Raw genomic sequence first — 24,278 nt, 5'->3', positions numbered from 1 at the left:
CGACCTGGGTCGGGACCGCGCCGGGCGTGGGCGGGCCGGCGCAGGCGCAGTGTGGGAGCACGCCGAGCGCGGGAAGCTCCCTGCACCCGTGCTGCTCCTCCACCGGTGCTGCTTCTTGTCGCTTTTCCTCAGTTGCGGAGCTTTGGTGAGTGCTCCCTCCCGCTGCCCGCGTGCGTGCGGCCCAACGAAGAGAAGCGTGTCCTCTTCCCGGCTTAGTGTCGGACAGACCCATCCCTATTCCCTGTTTGTGCCCCTCGGGTGGGGGAAAAGGGGCTGCCGAGGGCGTGTCCCGCCGGAGACTAACCTCCCTTCTTCCTGTTCAGCCCCCGGCTTTCCTGTCCTTTAAAATAATACTGACTTTTATAAAACATTTTCAGATAGGTAAAGGAAAAAATGCCTGCTACACAGAAGCCGATGAGATATGGGCACACAGAGGGACACACAGATGTCTGTTTTGATGATTCTGGGAGGTAAGGTACTTTAAGAAACAAAAAGAACGTTTCAGGTGTGAATGTTAGAACAGTTATTCTTGTATGTCATGTAAGAAGTTCTGCCTCAAATTACTCATCCAGATAGAAATAAGGTTGATATCTAAAACGGCACATAAATGTTCTTAGATTTACTGTTTAATTCGGACCAGCATGGCAGTTTTAGTATATCAAGGAAGCCAACGAGTGTGAAATCTTACTTCCAGAGGAGTTGGAATGATATGAGCTTTCCCCCACATTTCCCCTTTGTTCACTTCGTTTCTGCATCTCACATTATCAGTTATTTTGTCAGAACGGTAGCTGCCTGCTTGTCAAATTTAGTGGCCCATTCTAACTTTATGGTATTTTATCCTCCCTTGCCTTTTGTGATGCTCTTTTCTTTTTAAAATTGTTTTTAACTTTCTGACAGATTTTTTTTCTAATTTATTTCCTCTGCTTGATTCCTAAATGGTGATATTTTCTCAGGGTTATTCTAGTCCCTGTTGGAGGGGTATAATCAATAAACAATCTGTGCGAGGAATATAAAAGAGTTTTATTTGAGCCAAACTGAGGACTATAGCCCAGGAGACACAGATTAAAGAAGCACTTGAATTGCATTCTGTCGGACTACAAAATGGGGGAGGCTTATAACGGCACAGACTGCAAAATTACATGTTGTTTGTGAGAATTATAATTGGAGTTGCAAGAAGTAAGGGTGCTTGTTAAGTAAGGATTAGGGTCCAGTATGGTTGCCTAGTTATAAGGGGAGACCTTGAGACCATAAGGTTGCAGTTGGCAGCTGCTCTCAGATATTGTTTTGAGAACAGCTGGTGGTATCCTTGAGTATGATACAGTTCAGAAAATTCAAGTTCTCAGTAATGTAGGAACGTGTCTAAAACCGTATCCACAATGGCCACCCAGCTCCATTATTGAATGCCTGAAATGTAGTTACTCCTTTTTGATTTTTTTTTTTTTCTTTTTTTGCGGTACGTGGGCCTCTCACTGTTGTGGCCTCTCCCGTTGCGGAGCTCCGGACGCACAGGCTCAGCGGCCATGGCTCACGGGCCTAGCCGCTCCGCAGCATGTGGGATCTTCCCGGACTGGGGCACAGAGCCGTGTCCCCTGCATCGGCAGGTGGACTCTCAACCACTGCGCCACCAGGGAAGCCCTGTGGTTACTTTTATTCCTACAGTAAATGACAAAACATTGTAGGAAGAATGTTCAGACTACTCCAAAAGCCCTTCAAAGGACTTCTTAACTCTAATTCTTCCATATGTTTCTCATTAATTCCGCTATTATTTCATTGTAATTTCCCACTGGCGTCTCCAGCTGGCACCTGTAACATCTCCCTCGGTGCACCTAGCTGATACACCAAATAGCCAGTAGGGACGGGGATATGAAATGTTCCTCCCATCACCACTGGAGACGGAAAGAAATTGCTCTTTCTAGCGGCTCATGTCTGACTCCAGTTGTTTATCAGTTAACACCTATTGTCCTTGAAAGGAGGTGTTATGTTACATCGAGAAAGGGTTGGAAAGGGAGAGATGGGTTATCACTGGTTGTCTTTCAGATTTACCTACATGTTGAGGTGAGAACACTATTCATTGCACATGTTATACTACCAAACAAGATCATGGCAGAAGCTGGAAGTGCAAAGAAGTCTGTCAAACTCACCAATTTTGATGCAACTAATACTAATGTGTTTTTAAGTGAAAAATCAGGACGAATGCCAAACCAGCTGGATGTATAAATCAGGAATGTCCTGGGCAAGCTGAGACTTATAGTCCTCTTATTTATTTCTTATAGAACCGAGACCAAGCTCCTTACTCTGGCCTTAAGGTCATCTTAAATAGGATGACCCCAATCTACTTTTTTTTCCCTCAATTTCCTGGCCTGCCTGCTCCATGTAAACTCCCCTGTGCTTTACTAACTTCATATTTTGGTTCATGTAGTTTTGTCTGTTTGGAACTGTCCTTTTTACCAATCTCAGCATATCCAGTCCTACCTGTCCTTTAATTTCCCAATGTAAATACTTTTCTTAGAACCCTTCTGATTTTCCAAGTGGGAATTAATTTTTGTCTTCTGAACATCCATAGTTTTTTATATGGCTTCTCTTTGCCATTTACCTTTTTAAAATTATTATTTATTTATTTAGGCTGCACCAGGTCTTCACGCAGGACCTTTGTTGCAGCATGTGGGCTCTTAGTTGCAGCCTGCAGGTTTCTTAGTTGTGGCCTGTGGGTTTCTTAGTTGCAGCATGCGAACTCTTTAGTTGCGGCATGCATGCGGGATCTAGTTCCCTGACCAGGGATTGAACCTGGAGCCCCTGCATTGGGAGCATGGAGTCTTACCCAGTGGACCATCAGGGGAGTCCCACCATTTACCTTTTTTTTTTTTTTTTGTGGTACGCGGGCCTCTCCCGTTGCGGAGCACAGGCTCTGGACGCACAGGCTCAGCGGCCATGGCTCACAGTCCCAGCCGCTCCGCGGCATGTGGGATCCTTCTGGACCGGGGCACAAACCCATGTCCCCTGCATCGGCAGGCGGACTCTCAACCACTGCGACACCAGGGAAGCCCCCTCCTTTTTTTTTTAAATGTGAAAATCTCGTTTTGTGTGTGTGTGTGTGTGTGTGTGCTTTCTTATGACATTAGCTGCTTTTCTTTTTTTTTTACATCTTTATTGGAGTATAATTGCTTTACAATGGTGTGTTAGTTTCTGCTTTATAACAAAGTGAATCAGTTATACATATGTTCCCATATCTCTTCCCTCTTGTGTCTCCCTCCCTCCCACCTTTTTTTTTTTTTTTAAGTACCAGTGTTTTATTTGGGTGATGCAAATACAGAGCATTGAGAGTGAGAAAAGGGACTCGACTCAAGGAAGAATGGGAGGCAATGCCAGGTGATAGATTGAGTCTGCTTCATGACAAGCCTGGCAGAGGCACAGAAGGTGTGTCCACTGGCTACTTGGGAGGTCTCCCCACTGGGAGAAATGGTGTCTTGCACCAGTTCAGGGAAGGGAGGGAAGAAGAGGGAATTTATCGTCCTGGATTTCTCCCATCTCCCATTAGTTAAATATTACCCCAGGAGCACTAACTCTTCCACATTCCTGGGTTGCTAGTGGGTACTTGAGGTGCCAGGTCCCATGTCCTGTGGGGGCATTCCATCCAAGTCTGGAAATGATGGGAGGAGGCAAACTCTGGGCATGAGGCTGGTGAGTGCCGGAGAGAATCTGATTTTGTACATAAGATGTGTTCACAACAGTCCAATACTGTTTTTCTTTTACCAGAAGAGGGAACCTGACATAATGATCAAAGACCTTTCCCAAAGTCACATGGCTAGTAAGTGGTAAATTCAGGATTTGAACATAGTCTGTCTCTGGAAACTGTCAAAGACCAAGATAAGGAACTTGGATTTTATGTAGCAGGCAAAGGAGAGTGGCTAAAGGGTTTCAAGCTGGGAGTAACATAAGATAAAGAGCTTTTTATAAAGCTCCCAATCTCTACTTTGCTCCATCTTCCCATGTGGCTGAACTTGGCACAAAAGTAGGTGGCCCCAGAGATGTGAGGACACCCAAGACAGTTTTTGAGGAGCCCCGACTAGGTCCAGAGCTCATATGGGCTTCCACACTGTCTCATAATCTTTCTGTCTTCATCAAAGCCTACACCTACCAAAGAGACTAGCTGGTCAGAGGCAGGCAGGATCTGAGCAGAGAAGCCAAAATGAGGGGAAGAGCAGATTGACCTAAAGACCAGAAGCAGGAGGACCAGCCATACGTCCACTGTCAGCCTGTGGGTCTGGGGATGTTGGCACCCGCATACGAGTCCTTTGGTGTTGCCTGAGATGGTCAGATCTCATGCATTGTCGGCCGCACTGGTCACATTTACGTCGTTGGTATTTGGTGTGTGTCCGAGTATGTCTTCTAAGTTCATTGGAACGGAAGAAGGACCAAGTGCAGACTTCTCACATGCATTTATAGGGCCTTTCACCTGTGTGTTTGCCTTGGTGACTCACGAGGTGGGAGTGCTTAGTATAAGCTTCTTCACAGTTCTCATAGTCGCAGCGGTAAGGCCTTGAAACTGGAGGTCTCCTCCTGGGAGCCCTTTCTTGGGCCCCGAAGTACTGCTCTTCTCTCCGTGGAGCAGGTAAGGGCTGCTTAGGTAGGAAGGGGTCTTCCTGGGAGACTGGCTGGCTCACAAGAGAGCCCTGGGATTCCAAAGCCAGCAATAATGGGGATCCAGCTGGGGGCATCGCAAAGTTGTGCGGTTTCTAGGAGGCAACATCTGATCCAAAGAGGGGAGCATTGCCGGGGCCTCAGTGGAAGGCATGGTTGGACCCAATAATGTTTTAGGTGTTAAAGGGCCTCTGTTAAGAAGTTACTGTTGGGAGGCCAGAATAAGGCATTGTTCACATTCTGATGTGGGACATCATTGGGATTCCACTGGCAGGTGAGAACTGGTGGCCCATTGGGGGGCATCCTTAGATTCCCACCAAAGGTCGGGGCCACCCCTGGAATACTGGGCTCTCCTAAAGGCATCACCTGGGGCCCCTTGAAAATCTTCATTCCTGGCTGGGTAGGAGACATTCCCTGGGAAGGAGTGAAAGTCGCTTGAGGGCAGTAGCTCACACCGTAGTCAGGCAGCGACATACTGAAGTGTGGCCCCATTTCACTGGCATTCTGCCTGGGTGCCTCAGCAGAGACCAAGGGGATCCTCTCCAGCTCTGTGCACTGAGGAACATGTTGAATGCCTGACGGGCCATGATTCCAAGAGGTGTGCACTCCACTGCTTCTGGAAGATGAAGACACGTCCAAGATGGACATTGACTTCTCAGTATCCTGAGTGGGAATGCTGTGGGCAGGTCTCTGAACTGGTGCAGAGCCACATGCCACTGGCTTAGGCCCTTGGCTCCCTGCTCCATCTTAACCTGGGATCAGTTGCACATCGAGACTCCACCATTTACCATTTTATTTTTGTATTTTATTTGCTTTTGTATGTGCCCAGAGAGGACACATACCGAATGAAGAAAAGCACTCAGAAAACAGTTTGGGAGTTGACGGATAGCCATTTGAATAATCAGCTTTGGATAATTGAGCTCTTCCATTCATCCTTTTATTCATTCAACATTTATCAAAGCTTCTATTTGTTAGAGACTACTTTGTGCTAGAGACACAATGGTAAGCAAAGTAGACCCGGTCCCTGTTGTTACAGAGATTACATTCATCTTTCTTAAATTGTTACAAATATATAAGGAATTTTATGCCAAGGAGAAACTGTAGAAAGCATAAATTTACCTTTCATTTTACAGAATAGGAGGTTAACAGTCCTTGTTATTGAAGTTTATGTATGTAAAATGAGGAAACATATTGGCTAATACCTTGATTTTATTAGAAAAGAGCTAAAGTAGCATTCCAAAAAAAGTAATAAGCCTAAAACTGGGTGACTTGTTAAGGGTTAAGCCTAAAACCGAGTGTGTTTCCTTCACAGTTGTATTGTAACTTGTGGAAGTGATGGTGATGTGAGGATTTGGGAAGACTTGGACGATGATGATCCTAAGTCCATTAATGTTGGAGAAAAAGCATATTCTTGTGCTTTGAAGGTATTAAAACAATTACAGCAACTGATATGAAATGTTACTGCCATGTGGTGTTTTATACATGGATGAAAAATACTTTTATAGAAGTTTTGAATACAGATAAACTTTTTCATTTCTCTTATGAAATAATAATATTTATAAATGTGTAATAATGCCATAATTTGCCCAAAACTTTTACAGGTAAAATCTGAATGGTTTATTAAAGGTGATTAATGGATAGTAATGATGAGCCAATTAAAATATATGCAGGAAATTATACTTTATCTTTTAAGAGATTTAAATGTATCTTTTTTTTTCTTCGAAGGAAAACTCAGTGCAGTTTCAAATTTTTAGCTCACTAATTCAGATAATGAGGAATTGTACTGGAAAAAAGGACTGTTTCATTAACTTTTTCAAGATATATACTTATTTCACATTTCTAATGTTTTATGTAGAGTAAATATAGGAATGAGATGTAGTTTACTTGGAGAATGGAGATATGTTTTCAGAAGGACTTTGCAAACTAAGTATCTAACCTTTTTATTTGTGATGAATTTTAAGTTGAGTGTATTGTATTTGGATAGGAAAAAAAAATCTTTCTACAGAATTCATATTTTTTTCAAACCCAGGCTCATTAAGGTAGATGAGATGGTCTTTAGATACTTTAGATACTTTTTTAAAAATGGTCATATATAATGGAAAATGTATTCCTAGGAGAAAAAATATAAATGACTAATGTACATTAACTATGAGCTAAATCTCACTAGTAAGCAAAGAAATGCAAATTAAACAATTGGATTTTTTTCCTGTAAGATTGACAAGGATGAAAAATATTCCTGATCACAGTAATAGTGAGGGCTTGGAGAAGTATTTATAAAGGAAAAACAACTGTTTTCCTGCATTTCTCCTTTACTCTCACACTACCATGCTCACAACACTTCTGACACCAGATATATGGGTTTTTCCCCATATCAATAAGTTCTTTGCAATACTGGGTGTCCTACAATTCAGTTCAATTTTGACAGTAACTGGCGTTAGCTCAGACCTCACAGGTTAAGGTCTCAGTCCCACAAGACTATCCCCCACTTCAGACACCAGTTGCGAGTATTGGGTCCCCAGATTACCTACAACTTCTGTTCAGCTTGGCTGCAAATGGGGATTTCCATCACCCCCTCCTTGGATAAGATTATTGCTACAACAGCTCACAGAAATCAGGGAAATAAGTTTACCAGTTTATTACATAATAAAGGATACAGATGAACAGCCAGATGAAGAGAACATGGGGTGAGGTCTGGAGAATGGAGGTGTGGAGTTGGGGTGCACCACCAACCTGGAAGCTCCTTGAACCCCATGTTATTGGGATTTTTATGGAGGCTCATCACATGGGCATGACTGATTATTAACTTCATTTCCAGCCCCTCTCCCTTTCCTGGATGATAGGGGTGTGGGACTGAAAGTTCCAAGCTTCTGATCATGACTTGATCTTTCTGGTGACCAGCCACCATCCTGAAGCTATCCAGGAGCCCACCAAGACGCACCTCATTAGAACAAAAGACATTCCTATCACCCAGAAAGTTCCAAGGGATTTGGGAGCTTTGTGTCAGGAATCAGTCAAAGACCAAAGTTTGGAACAAAAGATGCTCCTGGTGCTCTTATCACTTAGGACAGTTCAAGGGTTTTAGGAGCTCTGTGCCAGGAACTGAGGGTAGAGACCAATATATATTTTCTGTTTCACAGTATTTTCACACAACAGTTGCTGGAAGTATAACTGATGAACTTTTTTTGGAATAAATTGATAATGATGTATCACAGTTAGAATGCACACAGTCATTTCTGGCTATTTACCCTAAGGAAGTATACACATTCATTTCTGTGGACAAGAATATTAGTAAAACCATTGTTTATAATAGCAAAAGAAACAATTGAAGTGGCCCTGAATAGAGAATACATTTTATAAATTTTGGTAGTCATATAATGTAATACTATGCAGCCCCTAAAAAAATGTGGGAGTGCTGTATACCTTCATTTGGAAAGATGTTTACAATTAATTGAAAAAATGAAAAATAGAGTTTCATAACAGTCTGTTATAGAATAGTCTTATGTTTGTTAAAATAAAGGATTTAAGTACACAAATATTTGTAATTTGCATATCTATAGAATAAAGTTAAAAAGACTTAACCCCAACATGTTAATGGAAATTACTTCACAAGAGTAGGGAAACTCACTGCTCAGGACAGTTTTGTGTTTTTTTTCCTACAATAAGTATGTACTGCTTTTGTATATGAAAAAGACTTTAAAGAAGAAAAAAGTGAAAGTGGGCTTATGGTAGTTTCCTAGGGCTACGGTAACAGGTACCTGGGCTTAGGATTTAGACATGTCTTTTAGGGGCCACTATTCAACTGACTACAAGGCTCATATTCAGTGCTAAAATATTTGGCTTTAGGAATGGAGTTTATAATTCGTCAATGAAATGATGTTACCAAATAGCCATGCAAAGTTGACAATTTCATTTAAAGCATAATTGCTTATAAATATGTAAATACATACTTTATGGATTCAGTGCTATAGGGAAGTACAATTAGGTGCTTTATTTGAGAACAAAGCAGAAAAAGAATCACCCTCCAAAATAGTGAAACTGGGATATATCAACATATTTGTAGGTAGTAATAGGTGCATAGTATTTTACATTGTCTTTAACAAAGGTAAGGAGAGGTACGTGGAATTATCTCCATTTTATTCTTGGGAAAATCAAAGCTCAGAGGAAAGTCAAATGACATAGTAAGGAACACAGTGGGCCCAAGTCATCCTGTGCTGGGTTCCATTCCTCCCTATCCACCAGGGAGAAGAATAGTCTGACCAGATCTGGACCACAGCTCTGATCCTTTGCATGGTTTCTTTTTTTTTAATTTTTACTAGTTGACACCGTATACTGGTAGTGATTTGGTTTCCCAGTAGATTTGTTTGAAAATGACTTCAAAGCAAGGCCTTTATTCAGGTCTCCCAGGTGAGTTAGTGCTGTTATATACTTTAACATTTTCACATGAATAGAGGGCTAAAGTTTTGTTAAAGAATTACCAAGATTCTTTTTTTTTTTTTTTTTTTTTTTTTTTTGTGGTATGCGGGCCTCTCACTGTTGTGGCCTCTCCCGTTGCGGAGCACAGGCTCCGGACGCACAGGTCCAGCGGCCATGGCTCACGGACCCAGCCGCTCTGCGGCATGTGGGATCTTCCCGGACCGGGGCATGAACCCGTGTCCCCTGCATCGGCAGGCAGACTCTTAACCACTGCGCCACCAGGGAAGCCCCAAGATTCTTTACTAGAGCTAACTGAGGATGCTTAGTCAGTATTCTACTAAGAAATCTGTCTGCGAAGTAAAGCACAGCCAAGGTTGCAAAATTTCTGTACATGCACACAAATAAATAGTTGGTGTTTCTGCAGTTTTGCCAAAGAACACTTAGCAGTATCAGGGTTGTGTTGAGTTGGTTATAGCATTTTGTTGATTTTCTTCTGGTTTTCACATTTAAATTATTATTATTATTATTATTTTTTTAATTTATTCATTTTATTTATTTATTTCTGGATGCATTGGGTCTTCATTGCTGCACGCGGGCTTTCTCTAGTTGCAGCGAGCAGGGGCTAGTCTTCGCTGTGGTGTGCAGGCTTGTCATTGCGGTGGCTTCTCTTGTTGCCGAGCACGGGCTCCAGGCGTGCGGGCTTCAGTAGTTGTGGCACACGGGCTCCAGAGCGCAGGCTCAGTAGTTGTGATGCACAGGCTTAGTTGCTCCGCGGCATGTGGGATCCTCCCGGGCCAGGGCCCGAACCCGTGCCCCCTGCATTGGCAGGCAGATTCTCAACCACTGTGCCACCAGGGAAGCCCACATTTAAATTATTGTTAGCTTAACTTCAACATTATGAATTTAGTTTATTATGGATTTAATTATATACAGTAGTTGCAATGTAGGCATAAACAGTATTTTTCACCAGTTTTCCAGTAATTGAACTTGAAGGTGTTTATCACAGTTCAAATTTGAATCATCTATACTGTTATTTGAACAGATGTATACATTTCCCCAAATGTTGCTATATAGTAACATGTCATTGTATTACCAGGTTCTTTTCCCATTAGAATGGGAGCAGATGCTGTAGATAAGCTAAGGGTCCTAAGTGCGCAAATACGGCTGAGACCTATTGCTATAGGGTAAAGTATGTTAATTAACAAACTTGAGTAGTTTGTTTCTTTTGGTAGTTATCATTTAATATAAATTAATAAATTGACCATATGATATATCGAATTGTGTATGAGGTTGGTAGACTATGATTTAGTCCATCAGGACTTAATTCCTCCTGGGTAAGTAATAAAATTAAGGTGGGAGGGCAGATCCCTGACCTTTTGTGATTCTTTTGCACCGTTGTGCAAAACAACGGTGTTTGCAGATCATTTTCGGATCCTAAAACTTTCTATTTAGTGTTTTTAAAACACTAAACACTGCGCTTCCACAGCAGGGGGCACCGGTTCGACCCCTGGTTGGGGAACTAAGATTCCGCGTGCCCTGCAGTGCGGCCAAAAAAAAAAAGAAAAACAGGAGCCATGGATTCATGGATTCGCATTTAGACTTTACCCTACTCTGAAAACAAATCTAATGACTGTTTTCTGGAAACACAGGGCAATACTAATTGTGTCCATTGTGCTCTTCCCTCATTGAGATTAGCTATGTTTTCTTGTTCTGAGTCTCCTTCTTATGACATTTGGGAATCCACAAAAACACTATTTAAATATTTTTCTTGCCAAAAGTACAAGAGAAATCAGAGGCTAAAAGTTTGGCTGATGAAGAGGGAATTAAATTTTCTAAAGGCAGCAAGTAAATTTTTCTTGCTAATAGCCATTTCAGAAAAATTATATATTGATTATTTTTCTCTTGACATGAACTACACTTATAAGGGTTTTTTTGTTTTTTACCGGATTTTTAACTATGGAGAGACTCCCAATTAATTAACTAATTTTTGCCAATGTTTCTTTCATTTTTCTTTTAGAATGGGAAATTGGTCACTGCAGTATCTAACAATACTGTTCAAGTGCACACGTTTCCTGAAGGAGTTCCAGATGGTATATTGACTCGCTTCACCACAAATGCAAACCATGTGGTCTTTAATGGGGATGGTGCAAAAGTTGCTGCTGGATCTAGGTAAGGCTCTTTGATATCAGAAAATGAAACAATATTAGAACAAAATGGCCTCATTCATTGGATTCAGGGTAACGTTTTCAGGACTCTGTACCTTCTTTGTTGTTGTTATTTAATTATTATATTCAAGTCTTCTTTCTGTTAAAGGTTTTTGATGACAAACTTGTGCTTCTTTGTGAATTGAGGTATATTGCTTTGCCGACAGCCTGCTCAGTAAATGCTGGAAAAGACTGGGGAAAGATGAAAGTTGGATACAAAATTTTAAAAATTATTTTTGGTACAACCTAGGATTTTTGTTGTTTTTCTTGTTGCTTATTTGTCATAGGAAAAAAATGTAATTGATGAATTGCTGAGTTGGAGTAAAAGGCATAATGCTTTTAAAAATGGTTGTGGCTGTAATTAGATTAGCAAATAATAGAAGCTTAAGATCTAAGGAAGCCACTTTCTAAAAGTATTTATATTTTAACATATGAGAAATCTTGAGTTATGTTTTTAGCATCTTTATAGACCAAAACCAAAACTAAAAGGTAATATGGGTGCCAAATTTCACACGTTGCTATAAAGAAATTATGGCATTTACTCATTACTTTGAAATATTTGGGTCATAGCTTTTGAGAGTCTTTTGTATTGACATTTATTGATGTACGTTACACTTGTTCTTAGTGATTTTCTAGTCAAAGTTGTGGATGTGGTGGATTGCAGCCAACAGAAAACATTTCGAGGACATGATGCCCCTGTTTTAAGTCTTTCCTTTGACCCTAAGGACATCTTTCTGGTAATCATTTTTTTCCCTCTCTTTTTGCATTTTTTGCGAATATGTTTAAAACTGTGAGAGAATTAGCAGAAAGTTTCACACAATTGTTAAAAGCCTCTTTAATTTATCAGTTGAACCAGTCTCCATATAGTATTATGGCTGTAACTATAGAGAAATCTATTTTTTTATTCTGCAGGCATCAGCTAGTTGTGATGGATCTGTCAAGGTGTGGCAAATTTCAGATCAGGTAAGCTCATCAATTTGAATTTAAAGCTTTTTGCCTATTTCCATCATATATCGGACGTTACATAATGTATTATTGGACCAAATTAATAATTCTTCTTCATAGTTTGTTTCTTTTGAGTAGCATGAAATACTGGTTTTGTGATCAAATTCCCCAACAATCTAAGTAAAAGTAAATATGTTGAAGACTAATTGATTCTGTGTCTAATCACAAAGGGAAATTCAATCATTATATATTTATAAGCTAACTACCATATGTTGGTCCCCAGGTGTTGGGGATACGAAAGTAAGGCATGGGCCACACTTGATTTGGAGAGTCACATAACTTACTCTGACCCAGCCTGGTAATAGCTTTAAAGGAGGTATGAAGAAAGTGCTTTCTGGATTGGCAGAGGGAACAATGAATTCTTCCTGAGGCAATCAGAGAAGATTGGCATTTCTAGGAATGATGTAGCTGATGAGAAAAACATCCCTCACAGATACGCTTCAGCTCATAGCCACAGTTTCTTCCCTCACTTTTGAACTATTTAAAAGGATTGACTTTGACACCTTAACATTTCGTAGTAGATCTCTCAAGTTTATTTTCATAGTTACTGTAAGATTTTAATGTATTGGGGTTTTTTTTGTTTGTGTACGTTTATTCAGTGAGTATACTGTTTGCTTATTCTACATAGGAAATACTCCTATTTGAGTTAATCATTTAAGACTTGTGCTCTTTTTAACTGTGAAAAACATAAAGTAACTTAGGTAAATCAAATATTATAATTAGATTAAAGTGAATTAAGTTGCTTTTTTCCCCAGCTATCTATCAGTTTGAAGAAACCACTTATTAAATGTACCCAGTGCTGCGTATCTTTTTTTGGGAGAATTTTCATAAGGGGAAATAAATTTTCTTTTTTTTCTTTTGGCATTTTATTTTTCATTTTTATTTATTTAAAAAGATTATTTTTCAGTCACAAGACTTACATTTTCTTTTTTTTTTTTTAAATCAGACATGTGCTATCAGTTGGCCACTGCTGCAAAAATGCAATGATGTGATAAATGCAAAATCAATCTGCAGACTTGCTTGGCAACCAAAAAGTGGGAAGGTGAGTGACTCTTATTTTGTTTTTTGTTTTCTTTTGTTTTTAAAATATTTATTTATTTACTTCTTTGGTTGTGCTGGATCTTAGTTGCAGCACACAGGCTCCTTAGTTGTGGCATGCGAACTCTTCAGTTGTGGCATGCATGTGGGATCTAGTTCCCTGACCAGGGAGGAACCTGGGCCCCCTGCATTGGGAGCACAGAGGCTTAACCACTGTACCACCAGGGAAGTCCCTTATTTTGTTTTAATTATATGTTCCAGTCCTTGTTATCTTTGAATGTAAGAATAGTTTTTTTAATTGTAACTATTTCATTTAGATTATAAATTTTAGAGCTCCAAGCAAATTAATTATTGAAATGCTGTAAGAAACATTTCAACTTTTTAAAAGTTCTTTTTTGAAGAGTACATTTGGCAGGAATGAATCGATTTTACCTTTTTCTTTACATTCATGTTTTTTTGTGTGTTTTTTTGTGGTATGTGGGCCTCTCACTGTTGTGGCCTCTTCCGTTGCGGAGCACAGGCTCCGGACACGCAGGCTCAGTGGCCATGGCCCACGGGCCCAGCCGCTCCGCGGCATGTGGGATCTTCCCGGACTGGGGCATGAACCCGTGTCCCCTGCATCGGCAGGTGGACTCTCAACCACCGCGCCGCTAGGGAGGCCCTACATTCATGTTTAATGGGGCAACTTTGGAAACAGTCTTGTTATATCAACTCTTACTACTAGTGTTTAACATTTTGGAGGTACTAGCTGATACAGTTAGACAATAGAAAGGTATGAGAGGTTTGAAAGAAGGGAAGGAAAATGCTCATTATTTGCAAATGAAATGCTTGTATACGAGGAAATCCCAAGAAAATCAACTGGGGGAAAAATATTACTAATAAGAAAATTCAGTAAGGTAGTTGGAAGCAAAATTAATATATGAAACCTATAGTCCTATATACAAACAATAGCCATTTAGAAAACATGGTGAGAGAAAAATAATGCACTAACTGTGAAATCAAAAAAGATTTTAAAATTTTAAAAAAAGATAAAATAACTAAGAATAAACTTACCAAAGAATGTGAAAGAGCTATGTAAAGAAAATTTAAGCATGCTACAAAGAAGAGTAAAAGAAGACTTAAATAGAAAAAATGTATCCCATTCTTTTTCGTTATTTATCTATTTATTTATTGAGGTATAGTTGATTTACAATGTTATATTAGTTTCAGGTGTACAGCATAGTGATTCAAAATTTTTATAGATAATATTCCATTTAAAGTTATTATAAAATATTGGCTATATTCCCTGTGCTATATAATATATCCAAAAGGATAAGCTAAAAAGCTTATTTATTTTATACATAGTAGTTTGTACCTCTTAATCCCCCACCCCTGTTTTGCCCTACCCCCTCCCCTCTTCCCACTGGTAACCACTAGTTTGTTCTTTTTTTTTTTTTTTTTTTTTTTTTTTTTTTATTTATTTATTTATTTATTTATTTATGTGGTACGCGGGCCTCTCACTGTTGTGGCCTCTCCCGTTGCGGAGCACAGGCTCCGGACGCGCAGGCTCAACGGCCATGGCTCACGGGCCCAGCCGCTCCGCGGCATATGGGATCTTCCCGGACCGGGGCACGAACCCGCGCCCCCTGCATCGGCAGGTAGACGCTCAACCACTGCGCCACCAGGGAAGCCCCCACTAGTTTGTTCTTTATATTTCTGAGTCTGTTTCTGTTTTGTTATATTTATTCATTTTATTTACTTATTTTTATTTTATTTTTTAGATTCCGCATGCAAGTGATAACATACAGTATTTGTCTTTCTCTCTCTGACTTATCTCACTAACCATAATACCCTCTAGGTTCATTCAAGTTGTTGCAAATGGCAACATTTAGAAAAACGCATAGAAAAATATATCCTATTCTTAGAAATGAATTTTTGTTATAAAGATGTCAGTTCTTCCCTGAATTATCTATAGTTTTGAAGCATTCAATATAAAATATCAGTAAGCTGTTTGCGGGGACCAAATAGAACTGATTCTAAAGCCATATGGAAAAGCAAAAGTCTTGAAAAACAAAAGTGGTAAAGTCTAACTCAATCAGATATAACATAATGCTATGGGAATTAAAAGTGTGATACTAATTCATGAATAGACAGATATCTATTAAACAGAGAGATAGATCCAGTATATATGGGAATTTAGTGTATTATAAAGGTGGAGAAAAGGAGATTTAATAAATGTACTGGCAAAGGGCATGAATACCAGGAGGTGAGAATTACTGAGAACCATCTTGGAGACTTCCTATCACATGGTGAATCTCATTGTATAGGTATTTGCTGTATCATCTTTTTAACTTCTCTGCATATGTGAAAATTTCCAGAAAAAATTTATAAACTCAACAATATGAAAAGTAAAAAGATAAATATTTCAGTGTCAAGGGACAAATGATAAACTGAGAAAAAGTTTGAAACAGTATGACAGAGCTAATTTCCTTCATATTCAAAGAGTTCTTATAAATCAATAAGATCCCAGTAAAAAGATGAACAAGGACATGAGCAGACAGTATACAGAAAAAGATACACAGATGGCTTTTAACATATGAAAATACATGCAACCTTTCATACTAAAAGAAATACAAATTGAAGTATGATTGTCTATTTTTCATTTGTCAGATGGTCAAAGATCAAAAGTTTGATATATACTGTGTGGAAGAGGATGTGGCAGTTTTTATTAGAATGAATGACCAGCAGTACTAGTTCTAGGCATATATTCTATAAACATATTTATTCATATGCACTACGAGTATGTATAATGAAAATGTTGTATCATTGTTTATAGTAGCAAAAGATTGTAAACATCCTGAATGTTCATTAATAGAGAACTGGTTAAATAAACTGTGGAATTTATTCCTGGAAATGGAATACTCTGCAACTGTTAGAATGAGGTATATCTGTGAGTCTTCACATGGAATAATCAGTCTTTAGATATATTAAAAACATCAAGCTGTAGAGCAGTAGGTATAGATAGTAGATAGAATGCTACTGTTTAATTGTGTGTCTACTTGTGTATAAGTGCATATGCATTCTTATATGGTCTGTGCTTATGTTTTTTGCCTTTGGGAAGTAGAAATAGGATTTAGGGATTGGAGGGAGACTTTCTTTTCAATGTATGACCTTTTGTATCATGTAAACTTTTAAGGGTACATTCTGCACTAAAGTGATAGTTGGGAAATCCAGTATGTATTTCTTCTTTGCTTATGAAACAATTAATCTAATTAATTTTAAAAAATTTAAACATAGTTTTACTATTCATAAATAATACATTTTTCTTCGTTTTTTGATAAGCATGGAAAGAATGTCAGTTTTATTTTTTCTACTAATCTGGTTTTTGGAAGTATATGTAAGAAGATAAGTTTCCTTTTCCAAAGATATTCAAAGTATTTTGGCTCTGTTTCTCTCCTGCCAGCAAATAAGATGAATTTTTAGATCCAAAGGGCTTATATTCCTTAAGAAATAGTGTTAAAAATATTAGTGACTGTATGTTCTCTGTCTTTCAGTGCAAGCAATAATGATCATCTCCCATTCTTTTTTTTTTTTTTTTTTTTTTTTTTTTGTGGTACGCGGGCCTCTCACTGTTGTAGCCTTTCCCATTGCGGAGCACAGGCTCAGCGGCCAAGGCTCACAGGCCCAGCCGCTCCATGGCATGTGGGATCTTCCCAGACCGGGGCACGAATCCGTGTCCCCTGCATCGGCAGGCGGACTCTCAACCACTGCGCCACCAGGGAAGCCCCATCACCCATTCTTTATCAAAATTTTAAGTAGCTTTCTGAGTTTTGTTAGTTGCCAATTAAAATACAAATTTGCTTTTATGTTTTTTAGTCTTATTTAGATGAATTTTCTGCTTTTTTTTCTCTTTAAACTTAATTTAATGTAAACTTTTGTTTAAATCATTTATCTTTCCTAATAGTTACTAGCAGTTCCTGTGGAAAAATCTGTTAAGCTATATAGAAGAGAAACTTGGAGTAATCAATTTGATCTTTCAGATAATTTCATCTCTCAGGTAGGTTTTGTAAGTGATACTTTCAGTAGGCTAATGGGAATAGTTAATGCATACTTTGCTTTAATACAATTACAGCTAAATATTGTTGGAAATGGAGAACAACTCCGGACTGCTGTGCATGTGTCCACCTTTTACCCCTCAGCCTTTCTTCACTTAGTGAATAACTAGTAGATAAGTCTTTGCTAGGTCCTATCTGACCTTTCTCCTTTGTGAAATTTGGTAAGAAAAATCTTTTAATTTATAAGAAGTCAAATTTAACCCTAGCATAGTATTAGAATAGGTAATTCTCACATTATTAGTAATATTTATTGTTAAGTGAGTTTCATTGAGACTTGTGACTATGGACACTGGAGTTTTAGAGCAGGAAAGGTTGTTAGTCTGTGTTTCTTTCTCTCTCTCTCTCCCTGCCCCCGCCCCCTTCTCTCATATATACCCATTTTGCAGTTAGGAAACAGAGGCCCAGTAGGTCAGCAATGGCTTAGTATGATTCACTTCACTTCCTAGTTCTCTTCATCTTGATGGTGACTGCTAAGAGGATAACTTGTGTTGTCTTTCTTTCTAGGATAAAAACATTTTTTAGCTTTTGCTTTTAAAATTGTGCTAGTGTAATTTTCTTGTGATAAAGTAAAAGCTGCTATTACTTTGTTGAATATTATTGAAAAAGAAAGTTAAAAAGTAAGCAAACTTTGTCTTGCTGTTTATGTATCAGATTTAATTAGAAATTGCATACAATAAGGTTATAACCCTTATAAAATTTGAATTTGGTAATAAAATGAGTTTTTAGTTTTAAATTGTATGAAATTATTATTTATTTATTGTTTTTCTTTACTAGACCCTAAATATAGTAACCTGGTCTCCTTGTGGACAATATTTAGCTGCAGGGAGTATTAATGGTTTAATTATAGTTTGGAATGTGGAAACCAAAGATTGCATGGAAAGGTATGATTCAGTAAATCTTTTGTCTCTTTTTTGCTTATTTCTATTAGATGTTTGTTTTTTTAATTATTAAACATTTCACATCTGCAATCATTAGATTGTTAAAATGCAGACATATAGCTAGCTATGTTTATCAAAACTTTTTCTAACTAAAATTTACCTAAAGAAATGTATAGCTTATATTTTTCTTGACAGTGTTTTAAGAATTCACTTTTTAATTTTTAGGGTGAAACATGAGAAAGGTTATGCAATTTGTGGCCTGTCATGGCATCCTACTTGTGGTCAAATAGCTTATACTGATGCAGAAGGAAATCTGGGAGTCCTGGAGAATGTTTGTGACCCCAGTGGAAAGATGTCAAGCAGTAAGGTAATAAGTAATAGGGTAGAACAGTTTCTTCAAAGTCTTTCTGTGGTCATATGAATTTGGGAAACACCACAAACTACATTACTTTCTTTGAAAATTATAATTTATGTTATTAGATGTTCAGTAATGCTCTATCACAAAGAACGTTTAAACTTGTTTAACCTAATGTTTCCCAAATACGTTTTACTAAGGAACTTCTTTCCCTCCATATAATATCCATTAATATTTCATGGATTTCCAAGGAATACCTTTGTGAAAAACTGTAATTTTTTAGTATCCTGGTGTTCTAGGTATTTTTAGTTAAATAAATGTTTTATAGATGAAAATTAGTTAATAACTGTAACTTAGTTTAGCCTAAGTTTTTTTGTCATGAATTCCCTTAACTCTTAGAGCTAACTATATACTTCTTATGCTTAGCTGCACAGCCTGACTGAACTGCTTTAAACAGGCTGCCTTGTTTTTGTTCATTATTTCCCCTGAGGTGCCACTTAGCTTGCCTGAGTCCCCAAAGATTCAGATCCAGGGACACTGGGTACAATTGAGTGGTGTTGGGTGAAGGAGGAATACTGTACTGGAAAGGATTAAATGAAAATGTATATACTTGAACGTTGAAATTCCCAGCTCACTTTTCATACTTGGCTCCCAGAGTGTTGTCAGCCAGTCTTATGTTTTTCAGGCAGGAGATTGGAAGATCTTTGGGGAATCCATGTAAGAAAAAACCAAAACAGAGAAATTCTTTATTTTATTTTATTTTTATTGAAGTATAGTGATTCATAATTTTTAAAGGATGTGCTCCATTTATAGTTATTATAAAATATTGGCTGTATTCCCTGTTGTACATATCTTTGTAGCTTATTTTATACAGTATAGCTTGTGCCTTTTAATCCCCTACCCATATATTGCCCCTCTCCCCACTAGTTTGTTCTCTGTATCTGTGAGTCTGTTTCTTTTTGTTATACTCACTAGTTTGTTATATTTTTTATATTCCACATGTAAGTGATATCATATAGTATTTGTCTTTCTCTGTTTGAGTTATTTCTCTTAGCATAATACCTTAAGCTCCAAGTCCATCCATGTTGTTGCAAATGGCAAAATTTCATTCTTTTTTTATGGCTGAGTAGTATTCCAATATCTATCTATCTGTCTATCTATATCACATCTTCTTTATCCATTCAGCTGTTGATGGACACTTAGGTTGATTCTATAACTTGACAACTGTAAATAATGCTGCTATGAACATTGGGGTGCATGTATCTTTTCCAACTAGTGTATTTGGTTTTTTTCGTATGTACACCCAGGAGTGGAATTGATGGGTCATATGGTAGTTCCATTTTTAGTTTTTTGAGAACCCTCCATACTGTTTTCCACAGTGGCTACACCAATTTATATTCCCACCAACAGTGTAGGAGGGTTCCCTTTTCTCTACATCCTTGCCAATATTTGTTACTTGTGTTCCTTTTGATAATAGCCATTCTGACAGGTGTGAGGTGATATCTCATTGTGGTTTTGATTTGCATTTCCCTGATGATTAGCAATGTTGAGCATCTTTTTGTGTGCCTGTTGGCCATCTGCATTTCCTCTTTGCAAAAATGTCTATTCAGCTTTTCTGCCCTTTTTTTTTTTTTTGCGGTACGCGGGCCTCTCACTGTTGTGGCCTCTCCCGTTGCGGAGCACAGGCTCCGGATGCGCAGGCTCAGTGGCCATGGTGCACAGGCCCAGCTTCTCCGCGGCATGTGGGATCTTCCCTGACCGGGGCACGAACCCATGTCCCCTGCATCGGCAGGCGGACTCTCAACCACTGCGCCACCAGGGAAGCCCTCTCCCCATTTTTTAATTGAGTTGTTTGTTTTTTTGATGTTGAGCTGTTTATGTATTTCAGATATTAACCCCTTATCGGTCATATCATTTGCAAATATTTTCTCCTATTCAGTAAGTTGTCCTTTTGTTTTGTCAAAGGTTTTCTTTGCTATGCAAAAGCTTTTTGGTTTAATTAGGTTTCATTTATTTATTTTTGCTTTTATTTCCTTTGCTTTAGGGTTCAGCTATGAATAGTATTTACATGGTCATAATAAATCTAAATACTGTAAATTGATCCAAGCAAAATGAGAATATATCTATATTGGGTGGGCAGGAGTAGGAGAATGGTGTATATGCATACAAGGGAAGCAGTGGTGGTTGAAAAATGGCACCAAATCCTCATCTTTCTTAACAGAAAGAAGTTAGTAACATCTATTAAATAGGTAATTAAAACTGAAAAATCAAAAAATTTCACTGGAATATGATTTACAAGTGTGGAGGAAAGTATCAAAAGAAACAATTGAGAGCAGAGAAGTAAGTCGGAGGCTGTGCAGAGGATTGTTTTCATTTTTATATTAAATCTGATAACACTGACTAATTTATATGCATGTCTAACGTTGATAAAAAAGAAAATTAAATTGAGAAACAATTTTTAGTTCAACAACAATGTCCTGTTGTATAGCACAGGGAACTATATTCAGTAACCTGTGATAAACCATAATGGGAAAGGATATGAAAAAGAATACATATACATATAACTGAATCAACAGAAATTAATACACACTGTAAATCAACTGCGCGTCCGGAGCCTGTGCTCCACAACAGGAGAGGCCACAGCAGTGAGAGGCCTGCATACCGCCAAAAAAAAAAAATTTAAAAAATTTTAGTTTAAAGGTCACCTCTTATAAAACCTTAACCCTTCTATCCAGAATTGCCCACTCTCTCCTTTTTGCTTTTACTCCTCATAGTACATGTTTCTGTTACAACACCTCTCACCGTAAGTTAAAACCCTCATTTTTGATAAAGAAGTCTGAAAAAAATTTGCGCAGGCTCAGCGGCCATGGCTCACGGGCCCAGCCGCTCCGCGGCATGTGGGAGGTATGTGGGATCTTCCCAGACCGGGGCACAAATCTGGGTCCCCTGCATCGGCAGGCAGACTTTCAACCACTGGGCCACCAGGGAAGCCCCCTCCCGAAAAAAGTTTTTGACCAACTTGAGTACATAAGCTTTTAGGACTATGGATAAAATAGTTAAATATCTTCTTATAGCATTTATCAATAGTTATTAATTTAATTATTCAAATCATTTGTTTAAACATATGAATTTAGAAGTATTTTTTCTGTTCTCTCATTTCTTTAAATGTCAACTTTCCAGAACACAGTTATATGCACTTCCATCTAAAAGATTTGTGATATAGTCCCTTTTGAATCCATTAATGGTGTTCTCATTAGACTTTTATACCCAACTATAAGTTTCCATTGACTTAACATTGTACAGTTTTTATTCATTCTGTAGGAATAATTGTGATCCTTACAATGTATCTGCTTACTATTCACTTTTTAAAGTGATCTCAAAAATTGTTTACAGTGACATTCAGTACTTGCAATGATATGTTCATGTTCCTAGGAATCAATGATTAATGTTGGATTTATTTACCACTTTTGTTTTTCTTTTGGTTCTATTTGTTTACTTCTGTAAGCATCAAAAAATACCCCAAAGACAAGCTTTAACTGAGATCATTTAAAGTAAACATCTTACCTAAGCAGTATCTTGTTCAAAATAAAAGTAAATGAGAGAATATCTTATAATGACAGACTTTGTAAGGACTCATAGGTGACTTCTTTTCTGGAGAATGATTGTAAGGAATAAAATTTTGCTTTATATTTGGGTATACACATGTATTTTTTTACATGTCTGTCTTATACTTCCACCTTATCCGTAGACTATAGGCATTTAAAGTAAGGACTAGGTCTTATATAAATATAATACAATCCTCATAAACATATTTGTTAATTATTTTTACCAAGGCACTTGCTTACTTGGTAGAGTTTATAGGTACATATTAAAAGGTTGCCTTTTGAGTAACTGTGTTTATCTAAGTAGTTCACTAATACTTTCTAATTTGTATTAATTTGTTCAAGGTATCCAGCAGAGTAGAAAAGGATTATAATGATCTTTTTGATGGAGAAGATACAAGTAGTGCTGGTGATTTTCTAAAGGACAATGCAGTCGAAACCCGCTCTTTTTCAAAACGGATTATAAATGATGAGGAAGATGATGATGACCTCATGCTGGCTTCAGGTCGTCCTAGACAGCGAAGTCATATCCTAGAAGATGATGAAAACTCAGTTGGTATGAATTGACTTTGTGAATGGGATGATCCATCTTACTGATCAATATTTTCAATTTTTTATTAAAACTATTATTTAAAGTCAGTACTGGATTGGTAGAATGTAGCTATAGCATTAAATACGTATGTTGAAAAAGGTTTCAAAACAATGATCTAAGCTTCTGCTTTAGCAAACTAGAAGAAGAGGAAATTAAACCCCAAGCGAGCAAACGGAAGGAAATGATAAAGAACAGAATTCAATGAAATTGACAACCAAAAGCTATAGAAAAGTCAGTAAAACCGAAAGCTTATTCTTTGAAAAGATCAATAAAACTGATAAATCTCTATCCTGATTGATCAAGAAAGAAAGACACAAATGACTAATATAAGAAATGAAAGGGGTATCATCACCGTGTATCCCATAGACCTTCACTATCCAATATGATAGCCACTAGCCACTTATGGCTTTTGAGCACTTAAAATGTGGCTAGTTCAAATTGAGGTGTGTTTTAAGTGTAAAATGCAACCAGATTTTGAAGACAGTACAAAAAAGAGAATGTAAAATATCTTGGTCATTTTTTACATTGAGTACATGTTGAAATTATATTTTAAGTGCAGTATATTATTACAATTAATTACACCTGTTTCTTTTTACTATTTATGGCTACTAGAAAATTTTAAGTTACATATGTAACTCACATTATATTTCTGTAAGATAGCACTGCTATTAATAACAAAAGTTTAATAGGTGAATATTATGAACAACTTTGTGTCCATAAATTCAACAACTTAGATAAAATCGATAAATTCTTTGAAAGACACAAACTACCAAGCTAACTCAAGAAATAGGTAACCTGGCCGCAACTAAAAGATCCTGCGTGCTGCAACTAATGATCCCACACGTGGCAACTAAGACCCGGTGCAGCCAATTAAATACATATTAAAAATTTTTAAACAAAAAGAAATAGGTAACCTGAATAGTTTGATACATGTTAAAGATACTGGGATTGTAATGAAAAACCTTTAAATAAAGTGACTGTTACAACTTATATGCTAAAATTAACACATTTGAATATTACCAAGTGAAATGCCAGTGTACAGTGGTAAGTTGTGCTGCATTTAAAGCATATAGGGTTTATAGGATAGCACTCCTCAAATGTTTGGTTTCAGGAGCTCATTACATTCCTAAAATTTTTTGAGGACCCCAAAGAAAATTGTTTGTGGAGTTATATTTATTGTTATTTACTATGTTAGAAATTAAAACTGAGAAATTTTTAAAATATTCATTTTAAAGTAACATTAATAAACTCATTATATGTAAATGAAAATAACATTTTTTATGAAAATAAAACAACTCTAGAAAAATGATATTATTTTGCAGATCTTAGCGTAGAAGACAGCTGGATTCTTTCATGTGCTTCAGGATTCAGTCTACTGCCATATATTTGTTTTTGTTTGAAGTATGTGAAAAAAATTTAGCCTCACACAATATGTAGTTTGAAAAAGGAGAAGTATTTT

General features: G+C 37.7%; 1 protein-coding gene and 1 pseudogene across 1 annotated transcript in view; one reads left to right on the top strand and one right to left on the bottom strand.

Moving 5' to 3' along the window:
- The first annotated feature begins 48 nt into the window (after positions 1 to 48).
- The window catches only part of WDHD1 (WD repeat and HMG-box DNA binding protein 1), a 58,311-nt gene continuing 34,081 nt past the window's right edge, over positions 49 to 24,278 (top strand). The window contains exons 1-11 of the mRNA XM_032624800.1: positions 49 to 145; positions 378 to 470; positions 5,951 to 6,062; positions 11,069 to 11,220; positions 11,881 to 11,992; positions 12,168 to 12,218; positions 13,207 to 13,302; positions 17,242 to 17,334; positions 18,167 to 18,273; positions 18,496 to 18,637; positions 22,573 to 22,783. Of these exons, the coding sequence (XP_032480691.1) occupies positions 394 to 470; positions 5,951 to 6,062; positions 11,069 to 11,220; positions 11,881 to 11,992; positions 12,168 to 12,218; positions 13,207 to 13,302; positions 17,242 to 17,334; positions 18,167 to 18,273; positions 18,496 to 18,637; positions 22,573 to 22,783 (1,153 nt within the window). The 5' untranslated portion in view covers positions 49 to 145; positions 378 to 393. The remainder of the gene's footprint in view (positions 146 to 377; positions 471 to 5,950; positions 6,063 to 11,068; positions 11,221 to 11,880; positions 11,993 to 12,167; positions 12,219 to 13,206; positions 13,303 to 17,241; positions 17,335 to 18,166; positions 18,274 to 18,495; positions 18,638 to 22,572; positions 22,784 to 24,278) is intronic.
- On the bottom strand, positions 4,209 to 5,384 carry LOC116749940 (annotated as a pseudogene).

This window comes from Phocoena sinus, chromosome 2, assembly GCF_008692025.1.
Source record: "Phocoena sinus isolate mPhoSin1 chromosome 2, mPhoSin1.pri, whole genome shotgun sequence".
In the NCBI taxonomy this organism is placed as follows: Eukaryota; Metazoa; Chordata; class Mammalia; order Artiodactyla; family Phocoenidae; genus Phocoena; species Phocoena sinus.
Note: the sequence above shows the minus strand (reverse complement) of the source record. Positions and strands in the feature narration are given on the sequence as shown.